Here is a 19,503-nt window from a genome sequence, read left to right on the forward strand (position 1 = left end):
CACTCAGGCCCCCTGCATGCTGGGTGTGACTCGCCTGGGTCCCCGCCCCAGCACCCCGCTCTGCCAGGCTCTGCCCTCCTTGATGCCTGTGTGCCTGCCCCGCCAGGGTGTCCCCCTGCTCTGAGAGCTCCCCAGCACCTCACTCGCCAGGGCCCCTTCCTGCATTTGTTAAGGCTCCCGGAGTCAGGCGACTGGTTTTCGGTTTAAACCAATATTTACCACAGCAGAAGCTGCCAAAATAAAGCTGCAGCCTCACCAGTAAATATAGGTCCGAGCTGTAAAATCCTGAATGTGTTTGGCGCTGGGACCAGATCTCTCAGCGCCCCCATTCCCACATGCTCCCCTGCCCCCCCATACACTCCTGCTGTGCAGGGCTGAGCCCCCAGCCACCGCAGAATCCCCACTAGAGTCTGCAGAACAGGGCCTGTGGCACACAGCTGAGCCGTTCACATTCCAGCCGGCAGCGGGGTGCCAGGGGACCGAGGGACAGCCCTAATATGCCAGCTCACGTCCCCCGCCGCTGAAATGCGGCCACCTCTGGAGTAGGACAGGACAGCCGTTTGACAGGGCACTACCACCTTCCCGAACAGTTTGAGACAGGAAGGGAAGAATCCTGCCCCCAGTTCTCGGGAGAACCTGGAGAGGCCGAGCATGACCCAAGCTGGGGTTTGCTCAGGGCACCGAGATTAACACCCACACCGCTGTTGTGGCACAGAGCAGCCAGGGGTCAAGACGTGGGTGTAACCTCTCACCTGAGGGACCATAGCACCCCCGGGCCACACTGGGGCAGGTGGAGTGGCCCAGCACCGATCCAGGCGGCACCTTCCTGTTTCTGGGAAGCTCCGGGGGTGAGATTGGGGGTAGGGGTGGGGAGAGTGTTTGGAAACACTTGGAGCATCTGCAGTAAGAGGCGGGTTTGGTGGGAGAGTTTGGGTGAGCCGCAGCCTTCTGTGCAGCAGGCAGGGAGCTCGGAGGGAGCACAAAAGGGTGTCTTCTTCCAGCCCACCCGCTTGGTCCAGCACGCTATGGAAATGGTGCCTTTGCCGGGGAGGATCCCTCGGAGGCTGGATGGTGGGGAGGCTGGTGGAAACCGTCTGGCCATCTCCAGGACTTTGCTGCCCTCCAATGGCGTATGCTGGATCTGCCTCAAGGGATCCAGCAGCAAGAGCCGGCTGGGGCCCTTGGGTTCAAGGAGCGCGTCCCAGACGCTCCCAATCCCGCACCCCCTTTAGAGAGATGGAGCTGGGGCAGTAGCAGAGTTACACTCTCATCACACAGGTGCTGGCTCCCAGTGACTGCACTAATACCTTGCTGCAATACGGTGCTTTTCATCTACAGATCTCAAAGCACTCTACAAAGGCGGGCAGTAGCACTATCCCATTTTACAACTGAGGAAACCGAGGCACGGCATGCTGCAATGGGCCAGCGACAGAGTCAGGAACAGAACCCAGCTTTCCTGAGTCCCAGTCCAGTACTCGACGCTCTAGGCAACACTGCCCCCCTTTCATAGATCACACGCACCTTGGCCCCCCAGGCTCTCCAGAAAGAACAGTCTAGAAGGCCTTGCTCTCCTCCCTCCAAGCACTTCTGGCATCCTGTCAGGGGTGCTAGACAGTCACACAGGGGCCAGAGCACCATGCTTTAAAAGACACTGGTGATTGACTCCCACCCCGAAGCAGCAACCCCCCACCCCCTCACTGGCAAACAAACAAACCCCTGCGGCTGCATCCCCAGCAAACAGTGCAAGGTTTCGATCGCACGGGCCGAGCGCTCCATCACCCCGCCCGTGACCGAGGTGGGAAGGGAGGGGGAATGGGAGAACAGTCCACCACTCAGCGACAAGCGTTCAGATCCACAGCTGGATCCAGGGGCCGGTTAGACTCACAACAGAGAAAGTTGATAGCTGCAGAATTTGGATCCTGACCCTGCTGCGGATCTGAACTTCACCAGAGCCTGCAGGTGTTTGGATCTGGGGTGGCTGAGGTGAGAGCCCCTTCCTGCTCCAAACAGTTGACGGGTTCATACATCAGGGAGAGGAGGGATAGTTTAATCCTGGTAAAGGGAGGTGTCTCTAGGAGCGAAGGGACCAACCGAGGCAAGGGACCATTGAGGCTGACATCAGAAAACCTCCTGATGGTGAGAACTGTGGAATAGTCTCCCAAAGGAAGAGATGGGAGCCCTATTGGTTGAGACATTTAAAACTAGACTTGGCCAATTCCTAGTCATTGTACCGTCCCGCGCTGGCCCTTTCCCAGCACTTGTCATGCGTGGATCTCAAAGCACTTTACCAGGGAAAGGGAGTATCATTGTCCCCATTTCACAGATGAGGGGAAGGGATTTGCCCAAGCTGACACCGTCTGAGCTAGGAACAGAACCCAGGAGTCCTTCCTCCCACCTCCTCCCCAAGCCAGTAGGAAACACACCCGGGGCAGATGTGCCACAGATGCCATGATGGAATCTAGTGACATCACAAACCATGTGATGAGCAGCTGAGTATTTCCAGCTGGGGGCCTATCTGAAGCCACTGTTCTGGGCCCCTGGGAGTTCCGGTTCTAGAGCACAGCCCCTTCCGCCCCCCCCAGTGGGTTCTTGGTGTTTCCCTCAGATGCCGGCAGGCAGCGAGGCAAGAAGATGGAGTATTTAGAGATGTGTACCCGTAAAAACATGCTCAGTGTGGCCACGGGAGCCGGGGCCATCTACCTGCTCTACAAGACCATCCGAGCAGGACTGAACAGCCCCCCCTTCAGCCTGGAGCCTGTCAGCATAGCCAGTGAGTAGTGGGAGCAGCCGCCTGCTTCCAGGAGATCTTGGTGCAGCGCCGTTCACAGGCGCCGTTCACAGCAGCTCGCCCCGGCGGGAGGGCTCGGCCCATTGGGCTAGCAGAAGGGATCAGGCCCTCAAGGAGAAGTTACTCTTGTCGCTGATACCCCGTGAGCCTCCTGTAGTGCTTGCTGGTGTGGCCTCGAGGGGAACTTGAGCAAACAGGCGCCCCTGTGTTCTAATCCCAGCTCTGCTGCTGGCCGACCTTGGGCAAGTCACTTCACCTCTCTGTGCCTCAGTTTCCCCATCTATTGGAGATGAGTCAAGCCAAAATCCTGGATTCAAACAACCTCTGGGGAGTTCGGATCCAGAGCTAACTTTGCAGCCCAGGCCCCTCTCTCGTAATGATACACCTCTGACCCGATATAACGCGACCCGATATAATACAAATTCGGATATAACGCGGTAAAGCAGCACTCCGGGGGGGCGGGACTGCGCCCTCCGGCAGATCAAAGCAAGTTCGATATAATGTGGTTTCACCTATAACGCAGTAAGATTTTTTGGTTCCCGAGGACAGCGTTATATAGGGGGAGAGGTGTACTTGCCCCCTCTCATCAGGGGAGCCTGAGGCCCTTAGCGTTAGCTTGCTAGCGAAAGGAGGGCGAATGGAAGTTTTAAAGGGTCAGCTAGCGTCACGATTATGTACAATCAACGTTTTTACTGAAGGCACGCGCCGTGGGAGTGTTGATTAGAACAGTCCGGGCTGCGGAACATTTGTTCTGTCACCTCTGTGTTGTTATTGTCATGATTCTAAATTGCACTGGGTTATTTTGCTTGTCTGGTTTGTTTATTGCCCTAATTTTGAGTGAGGCCTCGTTAAAGGTCAAAGCCCATCTCTCTCTCTCCCCTCCCTGAAAGTGTCATTCCCTCACTGCCAGCAGGGGGACCCCTCTCCCAGGTAACCTAGGTGGCTGGTACAGGATTGCCCGTCTACAGCAGCCTCGCTGGAGTTTTGCCAGTGTGATCCTATGGCCTGATGCCAACCTGCCGCTCTAGGCTATCTGACCAATCTGCAAAACCTGCAGCATGCGGCTATTCCCAAACTGCTGGCCCTCGGGGGTTTGTAGGAGGATCTTTGTGTCATCCCCTTGCAGAGGGCAGTGCCGGTACCGGTGCCAGCGCCGGCTCTCCAGGCTTCGCCGGCTGCTGTGTTAGGCTCTCCTCTCCCTGCCGTAATGCTAAACCTCTGCACTGGGCTGTGGTGAGCTATTGCTGTCCAACTCCCATCCACCGGTGCATGCTCCGACCCATCGCGGCAGGGGTACCCCTAGTGCCGCGACAGGTTAGAACAGCCCCACTCACGGAGAGGCGGTGGGCACAGTGTCTCAGTCTGGGGAGCTGGGATGGAGAACTGGATCAGGGCCCTGGGTCAAGCTCCCCAACAGGACACATGACTGAGTACTGTTCTGAATGGCTGGATTGTTTGCCTTGAACTCATGGTATAAACTCCCCTCACCCCTTCTACATGCCAGCCTGGTGCCCTGCACACGTGGCTCTCTCCTGGAATCCTTCCTTTCCCCGTTAGATGATCAAACTGCTCAGGGGCTTGGTGGAAAAGGGACAAAATCCCCGTTCCCATTGAAAGGGATGGGAGACAGGGATGGTCCAGGTGAACAGGGACGCCTGCTCGCCCTCTCCGCCCAGCTGGGCCCACAGCCTGTGGGACGCTTCAGTTTCAGTTAATTTGGGGTCAGCGAACCTTTGGTTTATTGGGTCTGGCTCGTGTGGTCTTTGCACCCCCAGAGCCAGCCTGAAAACTCAGAGCAAAACTCAGCCGGGAGCACAGCATATTGCAGAGTCTGGGAGAGATGCTAAATCCTGGGGAGCGAGGGGAGTTCATGAGGAACTCAGCTGAAGTTGCCTGAAAGGTCCATGAACCACGGCAAAGCTTCTGGCAAACCAGACCCCTTGGCCTTGTCTGGGTTTGGGCTTTGTCACACGTGGCCCCAGAGCTGAGCAAGGAAATGTCTCTGTCTGTCTCAGAATAATAACACCCTCCTCAGTAGATCTCACAGTGCTTTACAAAGGAGGACAGTATCGTTATCCCCATTTTACAGATGGGGAAACCGAGGCACGCTGCCTTATGTAATTAAAAGCCTCCCCTGGCTGCTCTCCTCTTGGAGCTCAGCTTGCAGGCTGGGTGGCATCACGCCAGCTGCCAGGGGGTGAACTCTGCTCCCTGTGCCGTGCCCTCCGCGCCGCGCTGGTGACTTATTGCCGGGTGATTGTTCCTAGGACTCGCCATAGAGCCTGGGAATTTTGGTGTGAAAGATTCCGGAGAGCTGCGGAGGCTCCTGGTTTCCCTGAACCAGAAGCAGGACGATTACGCCAAGAGCATGATATTACACAGCATCACCCGCTGCGTTTACCTGCTGGAGTCAGAGGTGAGAGCAAAGGCAGGCTGGTCCTTCCAATCAGAACTCCTTCCAAACCTGCTGGGTGCGGGGGGAAGAGAGATTCTGGGGCGGGGGGAAAGGTGGAAGGCAGAGAGAAGGACCGGGGTGCAACTCCCGAGCCAGGCTCTGACCTCAGCTGGCATCACAGGCTCAATGAGTTTTCAGGGGACTCTGCTTGCTGTTCCATGATGCCAAAGAATCTCGCCCTGATGGGGCCAAGCAGGTGAGACGCTGTTTAACGAGAGATGGGCCCAGGCTGTAAAGCCTGGCTCTGGACTGCATGAGTTTGAAGGGGCTGAGGATTTGGTTAGATCCCCGCTCTCATGTTTATTAACAGAGAGAGGCCGGTTTCTTATCACGTCGTTTCTCTAACTCTGGGAAGACCCTGTTGGAAACCAGCACCCCCCCGGTCTGTGCTCAGAATTCCCTCAGCTTCAACGACCTTGTGTCTGTGCATGTACCGAGCCTCCTAGCTATTCCCAGTGGCTGCACTGGCCCAGCTCAGAGAAAAGCCCGGGGCGCCTTCAGACACCTCACTCCCCACTGCAGGCCACAGACAGCAGGTTGAGGTGGAGCGGCTGAAGGGGTGGTGCAGGCCTCTTAATGTAACGCGAGCACCACAGCAGAGCAGAGGGAATGGGACAAGCTAGTGGGGCTGGGCGAAAACGGTTGCTAGATCTGTTGTACAAAATTAAATAGACCAAGTGCCCCAGGAGGGCGGTAGACATGGGACATCGCGCACTGCGGGGGCCTCTGGGTCCTTGCTGGTGTGGTTCAGTGGGAGAGATGGGATGGAACAGACACGGGGGCAGAGTTAATCCTATTCTTGTCCCTCACCCCTGTAAACGGTGGCCCTCACATGGCAGGGTTGGTCCCCTGGCTGGAACATGGCCGGCTTTAAGAGACAGCAACAGGGCTCCAGCCCTGGGCTTGGTGGGGCTCTGCCTGGGCTCAGCAGCTCACTGCCTAGTCACCCCATTGGCAAATTGATTGGAAAGGAAGCTCCGTTGGCTCCCCTCCCCCAGGTACTTATATGGCTCCTGGCCCCCCCAGTACCTACATTTAGGAGCACAAATAATGACTCAGAAGTGAGATGCCCCTGCATGTGTTCTAATTCAGCTCTACCCATGTCTGTATCTTACTTCTCCAGGCCTCAGCCTGTACCTATGAGGACATCAGACAGGTGGCCTCAGCCTTGGACGACAAAGATAAAGGCATCAAAATCCAGGCATTAAATGCCCTCAAGGCGTTTGCTGGTATCCGGAAGTTTAAAATTAAAATCCAGGTATTTGCTCCCCTCTCTGACTCTCACTCAATATGTCTGGACTCCTTTGGCTCCAATGTTACCCCTCAGCCCTTTGCCTCTGGGGTCGGCTGTATCGGTTCCCTGCCTGCCCTGATCTTTCTCTCTGAAGGGAAACGTGTGGGGGTCCTTCTTTCGAGTCACACAAAGTCCAGTAGCAGGCACCCTTGGAGGGCATGGCTAGGGGGCTGCACTTGCCCCAGGCCTTTGGAGTCGGGTGACCTGCCATGGGGCCGCTCTGTCTTTCCGTGCAGGAGTTTGTGCCCAAGATCCTGGAGCTGGTCATCACCATCTGGGACACGGAGCTGCACATTGCTGGCCTGAGGCTGCTGAACGGCTTGCCCTTGCCGGATCACACCCACCCGCTCCTGAGACGGATTATACCCTCCTTGATGGAGATCCTGCAGACGGGGAGCACTTTGACCCAGGTATAGAAATGGGGGCATTCCTTCTCCTTCCAGCCAGGAGCTCCTGCACCATGACGGATGGGGAATCCCTGTCCGGGACAGGAGGCCACGTGAGCTTCTTCCACACCCTGCCCTCGAGCTGTTCCCTAAGGGGGCTGCTGGGCGACTCTGCCACACTCCCAGTAGTACACAGGACTGGTCCTCCATGTGCTTTACAAGCACCAACTAATTAACTCCACTCGCCTCACCCCTCAGACCGGATTTACAGATGGGAAACTGGGACTTGTCTAAACCCACACCGTGTGTCCCTGTCCCAGCTCAGCTTGGACTGCAGGAGACATGGGCTCCCAATCCTGAGCTCAGACCACTAGGCTGGTCTTGTTCTCCTACAGCCAGCGCTCCTGCTCCATGCCCTACAGTGCCCTCTGCTGGGAGAGCTTGGGACTGGAGTAGCCAGGAGCACCCCATAGTCAGTGCTCCTACCCCATTCCCTACAGCGCCTCCTGCTGGGTGAGGCTGGGACTGGAGTAGCTGGGAGCTCCCCCACAGCCACTGATCTTAGGCCCATGCCCTACGGTGCCCCCTGCTGGGTGAGGCTGGGGCTGAAGTGAGCAGCTGTGAGTTCTCCCACCTCATTCCCTTCAGTGGCTTCTGCTGGACACTGACCTTTGCTTCAGCAGCGACGGGGCCTGGAGTGGCGTTCCCCTCCCTGAGTCATGTGCTCAGACACCCTGCCCTGTTTCCTTAGGTGCAGGTGCTCAAGCTCCTGAGCAACCTGGCCCAGAAAGAAGACCTTCTGTATGACATCATGAACTGCCAGGTAAGGGACAGCCTGCTAGCAGGGCTGGGAGTGTCTTGAAGAGCCGGGCCCGGGGCAGAGGAGAGCAGGGAGCACAGAGGAGACAAGGCCGGGGGCATCTGGAGTCCTATATTATAGGTGGCACAGGCTGTGCCTGGCATTTTCCCCTTATAAGACCCAGTTGCTTATGACTTTGCCAAACTTCAGCTGCCCAGGCTGACGTTTCCCCGCTGGGGCTGTGCGCCAGGCTGAATGCCCTTGGAAGTTCTGATTCAAATTGGCACTGGTTTGGATGCAGTTGCTGATTTGGACAAAAACCCAACCCACCGAAAGAAAACACGCTCTCCCTGGTTCCCTGCGCCTGGAAACGCTGAGCGTTAACGTGGGGCGGGGCAGCAAAGTGCTCTCCCCCTGCCCCCCCTTGCGTGCCTGCTCCCCCCCACTCTCTGCTCCAGGCCCTGGAACTGAACCGCTCCCGGTAGCTGAGGTTCATATACGCCTCCTTAACTTTCCTGCCCCATCCTTCTCCATCAAGAGGCTGGTGGGTCTGGGATCCCCCAAGAGGCTGATCTCGAAGCATTTCAGGCCCAGCAGGAGCAGAAAGCCAGCACCTGAGAACGCTCCACACTCATTGGGCAGGGTTCAGGGGTCTGGCTCAAGCGCAGAGAAACTGCTGTTGTTGCTCCTTCTTTCGAGGCTGGCAAGGATGAGCAGAAATCTACGGCCCTGGCTAGATCAGAATCCCCCCCAGATCCTCGGGACCCTGTGCATTGCCTTTGGGGAGGGATCGTCCACCCTCCCTCCCACATTCCCACCTGGCAGAGCCATGGGGGGGAAACATGTATGGGGGAGGCGGAGATGAACTCAGCCCATAGCAGTACCTTCTGTGGGCCCCCAGGTGCACCCCGACTTCCTGAACCTCTTCCACGCCTCGCTGCCCGGCAACCTGCTCTATGAGATGTTGGTGTTCGTGGAGAAGCTGAGCGAGGGGCGCCTGACCCCGCAGTACCAGTCGGTGCACTGGGAGTACAACGAGCTGTCCCTCCACGAGGCGCTGTTCGGAGAGGACTCCCACCTGGCCGACCGCCTGCTCTCCCTCATCATCCACCCGGAGGAGGAGGTGCAGATCCAGGCCTGCAAGGTCATCCTGAGCCTCCAGCTCTGCAAGGAGGAGGAGGCCAAATTCAGCAGGCAGCGCATCGACTGCTCCTACTTCGATGAGGACGACAACCCCTGAGCTGGCTCGCGGCGGGGATGGGGTAGAACCAGATCAGACCAGAAGAATCACCAGAGGCTAATAAAAGAGCTCAGGAGCGAGGGGCCGTTGCCGTCTGTCTCTGTCTTTCCCCAGGAAGAACCCAATGTCACTGGCTCCTGGCACAGCACCGCAGCCCCTGGGAAACATCCCCTGCACCCCTCCTTGGTAACTAAATTCAGGCCTTAGCTAAGCTGGGGATTTGCCCTGATTCCAGCCCTCACTGCAACCCCCCAGTACAGACAGGCAAAGCTGCTATTCGCACCGGGGGGGCTTCACCCCTGCTTGAAACCGGGGTAAGTGTAAACTGCGACAAGGTGACTGGAATCGGGGCAAACCCTCAGGGCAGACAAAGCCTCTATGTCCAGAGTGGTGGGATCTGAGCTTGGGGATATGATGTTTCCAAGTCCACACTTGAGCATCCACACTGCCTTGTAAAACCGGACAGGTCATTGTCCGATCCGGGTCTCGCAGCTTTGCCAACGCGGCCATACTGCACCACGCAGACCTTCTGACTCGGGTCTGTGGCTCGAGCTGTGTCCACGCTGCAGAAGGGGCTTGGGCCTGAGTCATGGTGAGACTTGGGCTCTGACCCATCCCCTAGCTGGGTCCTAGGCGCTGAGGCCTGCATGCTGGCTGACCCAAGTCAGACTGATTGGTGCATGGACGGAAGTGGGGCTTGGGCTCAAAGCGGAGTCACAGCCAGGGCTTAGTATGGGGCGAATGCTGAGCAAAGCAGACTGGGGAGAGGCTGTTATGCCCACATGCCATGCTGCCTGCCCCACAGCTCCTGTGGCAAATGCAAGGTGGTAGGCCCCACCAGCAAAGCTCTAATTGGCCTGGGGCCCAGCTGCCTCCTGGACCCCTTCTCCTATTCCCTGCCAAAGGAAGAGGCCTCAGGGGCGGAGGGTCTCCTGCAGAATTCGCTCCTCTTTCAAGTACACGGAGAGCCAGTCCTGGCTCTGGGCTGCACCCCTCTGTTCCGGTTGCTAGGCATGGACCCAGCTGGCCAATGACAAGTGTCACTGATGCGTCAGGAAGGGCAAAGATGGTCATATGCAGGGCTGTAACTGGCAGCCTAGGGGTGGACAAAACCCAGGAACTCTGCCCGCTATTGGCACCTTATCTATTAAGTATTTACACATAATTACAGATTATATACACATACATAGAGCTCTCTGGTAACACCACTTAGGAGGTGGTGTGAATAGAGCTGGTCAGAAAATGGGGGTTTTCCCTGCTGAAAAATTTGACTTTTGGAGAGAAATAAAAATCAAAGTCTGAAGTATTTTGGCTGAAAACCAAAATGGTTCAATTCTGAAAGGCTGCTGTGGTGCCTCATGGGAATTGTAGTTTGGGTGCCTCATGCTCCCATTCACCTCTGTAGACCAGGCTCCCTGACTGGACTCAGTCTTCCACAATGCACCATGATGTCCTCTTAGGGGGAGGAGAGGCAGTGCATTGTGGGAGTCGCGTGGCCACGGTGCATCCTGGGAGATGAGGTCTGGCTGGAGAGCAAAGAAAGCTGCTAGTTGAATGATTTCAGTGATGGACTCAATCTGAGGAAATTGCAATCTGCCCTGCGTAGTCCACAGGGAGAATGACTGGCTGAGTTAACCAGCTACAGTACTGATCGCAGTTATATGCCCAGCGCTAATACTGAGCAAGCATCAGTCTAGGAGATAAATTCACCCTGGACCAGGGCTTTTGTACCACCTGAAATACTCAATGCGCAGGGGTGGATTTCACCCAGAGAGAGGAAATCCTCTCCAACCTTGTTCTGCCCAAGGCATGAGCCTTCTTTGAGTTGGTCTGAAGTCCCATCTACCCTACCTCCCACCCAGCCTCTCCCTTCCCACCTGCTACAGACCCCTTGCTCCCTGTATCTTGGTCCCTGGAACAGGTCCCGGCCTTGCTACCTCTGCATTAACTGGAGGAGGTGGGGAACGATGCCTGATCTCATGTTACCCCAGGAGAAGAAAAGTTTTACTGGAAAGTCCAACAAGAACTCCTTCCTCCCCCCGCTCCTCCATCCCCAGCTGGATGCGGTTAGGGTGACATGGATGGGCACAGGAATTGCTGCAGCACCATGGAGAAGCCAGTCAGTTATTGCAGAAAGAGAGACAATGATGTAATCAGTGGGAAGTCAGGGCCAAGGCTGGGTGAGGACGGCACGGCTTATGAAGAATGGGATTCAGGAGGGGGCACCAGGAAGGGGACTGCAGCCCCTTTTGCAAATTGTCAGCTGAAGATACAGCACGCGATAGAGGCAGGTAGTTATTTTTGGGGGTTGGGGGAGAGACAATAATGGCTCTTGGAGGGTATTGAACTGATGCGTTCTTGTTTCACCCAGATACGGGAAGGGTGTTCTGAATTGTTAGACCCAGCACAGAGGGACACCCGATAATCAAATGTCATTCAGGATCCCTGTGCGTTACTCCAGCAGAACTGAGTGTAGGTGTGTATGTGTGTGGTGTGGATCGGAGTGGAGGGATGGGTGCAGGTGTTGGTGACAGCAGAAGGGATCAGTGTGTGGGTTGGATAGAAGCGGGTATGGGGATAAGTATGTAACAAGGCAGGTATCTGTATGTGGTGGAGTGAGAGGTGTGGGGAAAGGAGCATGGGAAGAGGTGCCTGGTGTATACAGTAGATATGGTGGAGAGGAGGGGCGCATGAGTGGGAACCGGTGACGGCTGTGGGGCACGTGCGTGGGAAGGGGTACGGCTGTGGGGCGCATGCGTGGGGGGGGGCAGCTGTGGGGCACGTGCATGGGAACATTTCCTATGCTGTTACTCCATTTTACTTGGACGAGCTCCCAGGATCCTGGCAGATGCCGTAGTTGGTGTTGGTGATGGATCCCACGATGCTCTTATCGGCCTCGCAGGTTAAGCCATTCTCACAGGGACACTTGAAGTAAACCCCATAGATGCTCTGCAGGGGACACAAAGGTCTGGGTAATAGTACGGCACATTGCAGCATGCCCAGCACCTCCTCTCGTCTACCAGCAAGGCCTCAGCAAACCAGTCTGCTTCTCCTACAACCAGCTCTCTGCTGTGGGACACCCTTCCTGAGCAGCTCCACAAAGCCCTCCCTGCATTCAAATCCCACCTCCGCCATGATGCCTGCAAACAACCAGCCAGCTCATAACGGCAAGGGGAGTGGCCAATGGGGTGAGACGGTGTCTAGTAACGCACCTCATGCAGTGTGGGTCTTTGTCACCCTCTACTGGCTGGTCCATACAAGAGTTCCAGGTAGGAAATGTGGTCCTTTAGCTCAAGCAGCCAAGTGTCGTGATTTTAGCTGTGAGGGTCCCACATTCTAAATCCGCTGTTGCCCAGCAGGCCCAGTTACACTGATACCTCCATGTATTGACCCGGAGGTGGTATTACCCTGTTCCGTACTCTTTGTCCGTCCAGCCTGAGCTCTCTGGGCAGGGATCGGGCCTTCCTGTGCAATCGTACAGCACAGTCTGGAAACAAATCATCAGACACATCTGGGGCTAGGACACCACTGCCGGAGGCAGTTAAATGGGAAGCCCTAGAGTTGCCCAGGCTTTGAGTGGGGCATTAGGAAGGCCCCGCAGAGGGGCTGCTGGGCGCCATGACCAGGTAAGCGCCTGCCAAGAGGGCAAGGGAGCCAGGCAGCCTTCCTTCAGAAAGCAGCTGTTACTAGAGGGGGAATGGGGGCTACCTTGGAGAAGAGGTGTCCCCAGAGTGGGAGGGACCTGCCTTGAAAATCCAGCCCTGGCTGCACGGAAGGTGTTGAGGGCACCCAAGAACTTTCGAGGGGGTGGCACAAGGAGAAAGAGCACTAGGGACTAGCGGCATGTCACAGAAAAGGGACCACAAAGGTGTTTGGACCGGGATCCTCGAGCTGCTGGAGCTTTGCCTCTTCCCATAGTTGTTACTCACAAACAATTTGCAAACGTGGGTCTCTATCAGCTGCCTGCACATCCGGATCTCAGCTGCTTTACCCGCTGCTTAAGGAGGAAGGACAAGGCACATCTGTGGGAGCATGAGCCAGAGCTAGCGGGCCACGTACCTTGGGGGAACACTCCTGATTCTCGGCTGCTCGGTTCGCACAACGAGCCAGGCTTAACACGCCAGTCTTGTGGCAACAGCTGCTCTTGCACTGAGCACTTTGCAGACACAGCTCCCCGTTGTCCTGGAAGGAACGCACAGTGAGAGCCGACGCATGGACCCCCAAGGATCCTAGAGCTAAGGTCCGTCTCCCTGTGCCTCTTCCTATCACAGACGGGGAGCCACACCTTGCAGCTGCCCTCTGTCACCTGCACGCCGGGCCCTGCCTCCAGCCAGCTCTGCTGTGGCGAGTCTCCGCTGGCAGAGAACATGAGTCCCACTTGGAATGAAATGACTGTGAAAAAAAATTGCTCTGGGTGGTTTCTTATGAGTATATCTCGGTGCGGAGTGTGTATTTATAGGCACGTACACACCAAGTGGACCTTGTCTGAGGTGGCCAGTCACCTATGGCGTGCATGGACACACACACACACACACACACACACACCCCTAAATGAAGTTTTATTTCATCCAATTCGCTGTAGGCCAAATCCTGAAGTTTTTCTTCAGTAAGACTGCCAGGGAGGTGTATAGGAGTTTGCCCTGAATAAATCATGAGTAAGAATAGCAGAATCCACCCCCAAAAGTGAGTCCATTGTGCACACTTCCACACACACGAAATCTGCCATTGCTGGGATGTGCCCAGAAGGCTGCGTGTCCCAGCCCCAGTGTCCTAGTCCGAGAATCTGACGTTCCCCCCTCTTCACCCTGAATCCCACGAAGGCCCTGGCTGTGGTTTCCAGGGCTTGGTTCGAGTTACACATTCTGACTGGCTCCATCACCTTTTATGTCACAATCCCAGTGAATTGGCTTGTGGTTAAGACAATGTGTGGCAACTGACATATGGCTAAAGCCCTGGACCGGGACACCAGAAACCTCCGTTCTGGCTCTGCCATAAGCTTCCTTTCTGGCCATGACACTTAGCAATGGTCTGATTTTCAGAGATGCTGAGCTCCTTCCCCTCCCCTTGGCTTCAATGGGCGATGGGATTGTTTGACACCACTGCAAAGCAGGCCGTTAATCGCTCTGTGCCTCGGTTTCCCCATCCATAAAATTGGGAGAATGATCATTCCCTGCCCCATGGGGAGTGAGGCAGTTAGAATTAATCCATCCGAGGTTGTAAATTATTCCCATACGAGCAGGGGGAGGGGCCACAGAAACGCCCATAAAGTCATTAGAATGAAGGAAATCAATTGAAATGAAGTACTAAGCTGCAACAGATGCCTTTGAAAACCTCTCTCCTCCAGCACAGGAAATTCCCAAGGAATCTGACTGAACACCAAAAGAAAGCAGCGGGATATTCTGAGCCACAGCCTGCAAATCTGCAGGGCAGCTAATTCCCCGCCGCTCAAAGAGATTTTCCCTCCCTGAAGCGCACGTGGGATCGGGCCCAGGCCAACTCTGCATTTCCCAGCCTCCTCTTACCAAATTGAAGATGAGGCCTCGCTGGTGAGAAAACGACCGGGCTGAGGCGAGGGAGAGCAGCAGCAGCAGGAGCAGGGCGCTCGCCATCTGGCCGTAGGGCAGCCAAAGAACCCGTCTGGGGCTTTCAGGGCAGGAACAGGTGCACAGCAGCGTACCAGGGCTATAAAGCAGATCTGCCATCACGTCACCAGCCCTCTCCCAATCACGTAAGCACACCTCTCTCTGTTGATAAGGCCAAACCAGCCCATGAATTCTCTCATGCTCTGAAATATTGAAGGTGGAAATAGAAGAGAAGAATCAAAAGTAACAAAGAAAGGCCCCAGTCCTGCAGTCCTTACACAGGCAATCTCAACCCAAATTTGCCTGTGTAGTTCACCGCCCCGACTTGGTAAAGCCTCCTTATACTGTACAAGGACTTAGAGCCTGTTACTGAAGTCCTTGTTTGGGCACAATACCCACTAAAGTGAATGGGAGTTTTGCCTGAGTGAGGAGTGCAGGATCAGAGCATTTCTCTGCTGTTATCTCCTCCTCGAGGTTCCTGTACCAGCTAAGAAGCACCCAGTTTGTTCTGGGGTCTTTCTGATCATTCTCAAAGGCTCTGGAGATTATTTAGTGCACCTGCATGTCCCTCACAGGCGATGTCAGCAAGCTCATGGAAAGCACAAAGCGGGGAATGATTTCACCCTGTTGGGTTCTGATGAGCCAGCCCTGCTGTCTGGGAGCTGCGAATGCAGAGAACCAATGAAAATCATGGCACTGAACCAGAACCATCAGTACAGACAGGGAGCTGCCCCATGAAAACACATTTTGGTCTATGAACAAAGGGAATTAAGAGAAAGAGTTTGCTAGGGAATTAAGTTGCCTTTTAGTTAAACTCACCATTGTAATTATTTTTGTTTGAATTTGAGCAAGGACCTTCCTCTCTAGCCATGATCCAAATATCAGACTATTTGAGGGAAATTTGGCAATTTTTTCCTATGACAAAGGGAAAATGTTTCATGAACAGAATCAGAAGCTGGTTCTATCTCCATCAAACAGATCTTTGTACAGCTGTTGTTTTTTTTTTTAACAGAGAGATCAAGAAATGAAATCTACTCCATGGAAATAGGAGATCAGATTTTCCAGGATTGGCACCCAAGATCTCCAAAGCCCAGGCTTTTGGGGGAGTCATGGCTTTGATCCAGCCCTTGATGGATATATGGAATTTGGACCCAGAGTTCAGATCAGGGCCCACCTCCATATATTTTCATCCTTTAGGTCATTCACAGGGAGCATTACATTTTCCAATCTTCCACTTTCATATTCACTGGCATGAGAAAGAAGCCAAGTGAGCTAAGCAAAATATACACATGAGCGATCAAGCCACGCTTGCTCCGCAGCCTGAAGAAACAGGCAAAGGGCCCACATGAGCTAATACAAATGGAACCCAAAGGTTTCACCAGAAAAGAGACAATTTCACATCACAGGCTACCATTGCTATCCAATGAGTCCTCCTCTGCAAGGTGGGAATGCTGTCTAGTGGTTATACCACTGGGAGTCATTGCTTGTGGGTTGTATTCCTGGACTCACTGAGTCACCTTGGGCCAGTTGCTTAGGCTTAATTAATATTCGTAAAGAGCTCTGAGACTTATGAGATGGTCTGAGCAGTTTTGCTGCATTGACTCTATTTTGCTCTGCAGTTATATCGCACCTCTCTTCCAAGGACCTTAGCGAGCTTTACCACAGTAGTGAATTCAGGCCAGGGAGTTAGGGAAGCACTGTCCCCCCATTTTACAACGGGGAATCCGAGTCACAAAGAGCTAACGTGACTTGTACAAGGTGACTTTTGTTGGCCAAGCCGGGAATAGAATCCAGAACTCCAGGCGCTCGGTCCCATGATCTAAGCACTGGACAATCCTCTCTCCCTTATTACCTCATTTTAAAGGGATACGATAATAAAATGAAAGTTGATTCTGCTGCTTTGCAAACCCGTATCAGTAAATCTAGTCCACTTAACCACTTCAGTGCCAAAAAATGTGCCACAAGGGGGCTAGGAAACTTATTTCACCAGTATAGCCAGATGGATCTAAAAGAGTCGGCGTTCCACTGAAATGAGCAAATAGTCTAATTAGCACTATTTAGTAGCATCTGAATATAAATTAGCCAGGGCACTGTGACAAAAACCTGTAAACATCCAGCCCACCTTCTCTCCTCAGCCAGTCCAGTTGTACCTTGCACTCCTGAAAAGTGTCTGCTAGAACTCCACAGCGTTACTGAAAAACACTTGGCAGCATTGAGCCTCGAGAAGGATCCGGCAAACAGCACCTGTTCTTGGATATATTTGCTTTAAAAAATATTTCAGTGACGCAGGTTGACTGGATGATAAAAGGAACCCAGCTCTGGGAGCGGGGCAGGTTTCACACCTGTTACACTCCGTCCACTTTTAACAATGATTAACTTGTTTGTACCCTTTCAGTTTGCAGCCTTTTTATTAGCCATCCTGAGCGATAACAGATGGTCAGGAGCAGGTGAGTTTCTCCAGCCCCTCTTTTTATTGTCCTGACCATTGAAACAGATCTTTAATGGCCCACAGCTGGGCAGATTGTACCAGTGAAAATTCAGATACAATTTGCTTAATGCACAGCAATTTATTTGAGAAAGAATCACACAAGCAGTAAAAGGTTATACAATATGTCTTCTTAATAAGCCTCAATTCCCCAAGCATAAACCCTCAGGCCCTACAACGCTGGCCCTACACAGTATCCTGATTGCAAACAAAGCAGGTATAGCTACCAGTCCTGGATGGAGACCTCTTCTCTTCTCTTCTCTTCTCTTCTCAAGTACTTGGTCTGTCAAATGTCCCCCAGAGCAAGGTTTTGGCTACCCTGAGGCCCTCTGGTCCAAAAGTCCCACAAAAATCCCTCATAGCAAGGTGTTGGCTACCCTGAGACCCCATCCTACAGGGTCACAGACTTCTTTAGATATTAATTGGGGAACTGCCACTGCACATATGATGTTATTAGTACGTATACCCCTCACTCTCAAAGGAGTTACATGCCCCTGAAATATGCCCTGTGGCCGGGCAGCCCCTGGGCCAGCAACAGCAGCAATTTGGGTGTGGGAGGGGGCTCAGAGCTGGGGCAGGGGTTTGGGGCAGCGCTTACCTTGGAGGCTGGGGCTCTACAGAAGTGGCCGGTATGTCCCTGCAGCTCCTAGGCAGAGGGACCGGGGGCTCTTCACACTGCCCCTGCCTGCAGGCACTGCCCCTGCAGCTCCCATTGGCTGTGGATCCCAGCCAATGAGAGCTGCGTAGCAGGCGTTTGTGGCGGGAGCAGCGTGTGGAGCCCCCCTGGCATTCCCTCCCACTAGGAGCTGCAGGGACATGTTGGTCAGAGCTGGCTAGGGAGCCTGCTAGCCTTGCCAACCCTCCCCCCCCCCATCATCATCAGGGGTCCCGGGCTGCGCGCTGCCATCGCCCCCCCGCCCTCCAGCACCAGCAGGGGTCCTGGGCTGTGCGCTGCTGCCCGCCTCCCCCCCAGCACCAACAGGGTTCCCGGGACACCCCCTCCAGCACCTGCAGGACCCCTGGACTGCATCCCCCAGAGCACCTGCGCCCCCCCCCCCCCCCGCCCAAGTTTTAGTTAGTGGTATATAGTACAAGTCATGGACAGGTCACGGGCCGTGAATTTTTGTTTACTGCCCGTGACCTGTCTGTGACTTTTACTAAAAATACCCATGACTAAAACGTAGCCTTAGCCATGATAAAAGCGTCACCTAAAATACCCACACACAGAGCCTCTGGTTAACCATTCATAATCCATAGTTATATCAGCATTCAAGTGCAATTTCAGCATACTATCTGATACTAAGAGAACCCTGCTCCCAGAATCCTTTAACAAATTCAGATGTACCAAGCCTCACTACATTCATATCAATCAGTCATTCATAATAATTCAGCACCATCCCAACATTTGCCTTGGCCATCCTGCTCCTGGTAGACGCAGCGCCCTTGGGAAACCAGAAAGGCGATCTCTGTGGGGTCAAATGCATTTCTGGTGTAACTCTCTTCCCCTGTCCTCTGAAAACTCTCCAGATCAGTGCAATCATCTCAGATAACAGTAAAAACAATGAGGAGTCCTTGTGGCACCTTAGAGACTAACACATTTATTTGGGCATAAGCTTTCGTGGGCTAAAACCCACTTCATCAGATGCATGGAGTGGAAAATCCAGTAAGTAGTATATATTACAGGACATGAAATGATCCCTTCTAAATGAGCTAGAATAATAATAAAGTTCTTCCTTTTAAAGGAGTTCAGATAATATTGAAAGCTAACACCGAGGTATCGATTAAATCCCTCCTCCCAGGAAAGCAACGACGTTGTTGGGAAATCTCGCTGTGTGTTGCACTGCACTTAGATTGTAGGTCCTTCGGGGCATGGACTGTCCTTTTGTTTTGGGTTTGTACAGCACCTGATGCAATGGCGTCCTGGTCTAGGACTACGGCTCCTATGTGTATGGCAATACAAATAAACAACAATGCTGCTCTGCCCCTGGAAGCAGCCACAGAGATGGGGCTAAGGTTGCTTTACCACTATGTCAGGGCAGGGTTAGATGCGACAGGCCTAATATCCTGCCTCCACCATTTGCTGTGGCCAGTGCTAGCACTATTGAGGCTAGAGCAATGGGGGAAGATTTCCCCCCAAATTGCCAGCAGAGATACAGCTACGTAAGGAGCAGCTAGGCTGAGTAAGAAGGAGAAAACACACTGGTGTTGTATCTGATCTGCGAATAAACAGGACTTCCCCGTCTGGGATGGTCAATCCAGCACTTTCATCAGCACTAAAACATAAAAACATAGGTGCTGGAACGAGGGGGGGCTGCCGCACACCCTGGCTTGAAGTGGTTTCCATCATATCCAGGGTTGACAGTTTGGTTCAATGGCTCTCAGCACCCCCACTACACAAATTGTTCCAGCTAAATGAACCATTAACTTCAGTGGAGCTGCAGTGATTTCCCCCCAGCTGAAGATCTGGCCCTATA

General features: G+C 54.0%; 2 protein-coding genes across 2 annotated transcripts; one reads left to right on the forward strand and one right to left on the reverse strand.

The window, feature by feature from the left end:
* Positions 1-2,631: 2,631 nt before the first annotated feature.
* Positions 2,632-8,962, forward strand: ARMC12 (armadillo repeat containing 12). Its single transcript, XM_065404338.1, has 6 exons — positions 2,632-2,770; positions 5,056-5,204; positions 6,367-6,501; positions 6,774-6,947; positions 7,675-7,746; positions 8,624-8,962. Exons 1-6 carry the CDS (start codon positions 2,632-2,634, stop codon positions 8,960-8,962), a joined length of 1,008 nt encoding a protein of 335 aa, XP_065260410.1.
* A 2,817-nt stretch (positions 8,963-11,779) lies between these two features.
* On the reverse strand, positions 11,780-14,664 carry CLPS (colipase). The gene is made up of 3 exons (XM_065404262.1): positions 14,485-14,664; positions 13,022-13,144; positions 11,780-11,911 (listed from the first exon to the last, which is right to left on the reverse strand). The coding sequence occupies exons 1-3, from the start codon at positions 14,662-14,664 to the stop codon at positions 11,780-11,782; spliced, it is 435 nt and encodes a 144-aa protein (XP_065260334.1).
* Between the last annotated feature and the right edge of the window lie 4,839 nt (positions 14,665-19,503).

This window comes from Emys orbicularis, chromosome 4, assembly GCF_028017835.1.
Source record: "Emys orbicularis isolate rEmyOrb1 chromosome 4, rEmyOrb1.hap1, whole genome shotgun sequence".
Lineage (NCBI taxonomy): Eukaryota > Metazoa > Chordata > Testudines > Emydidae > Emys > Emys orbicularis.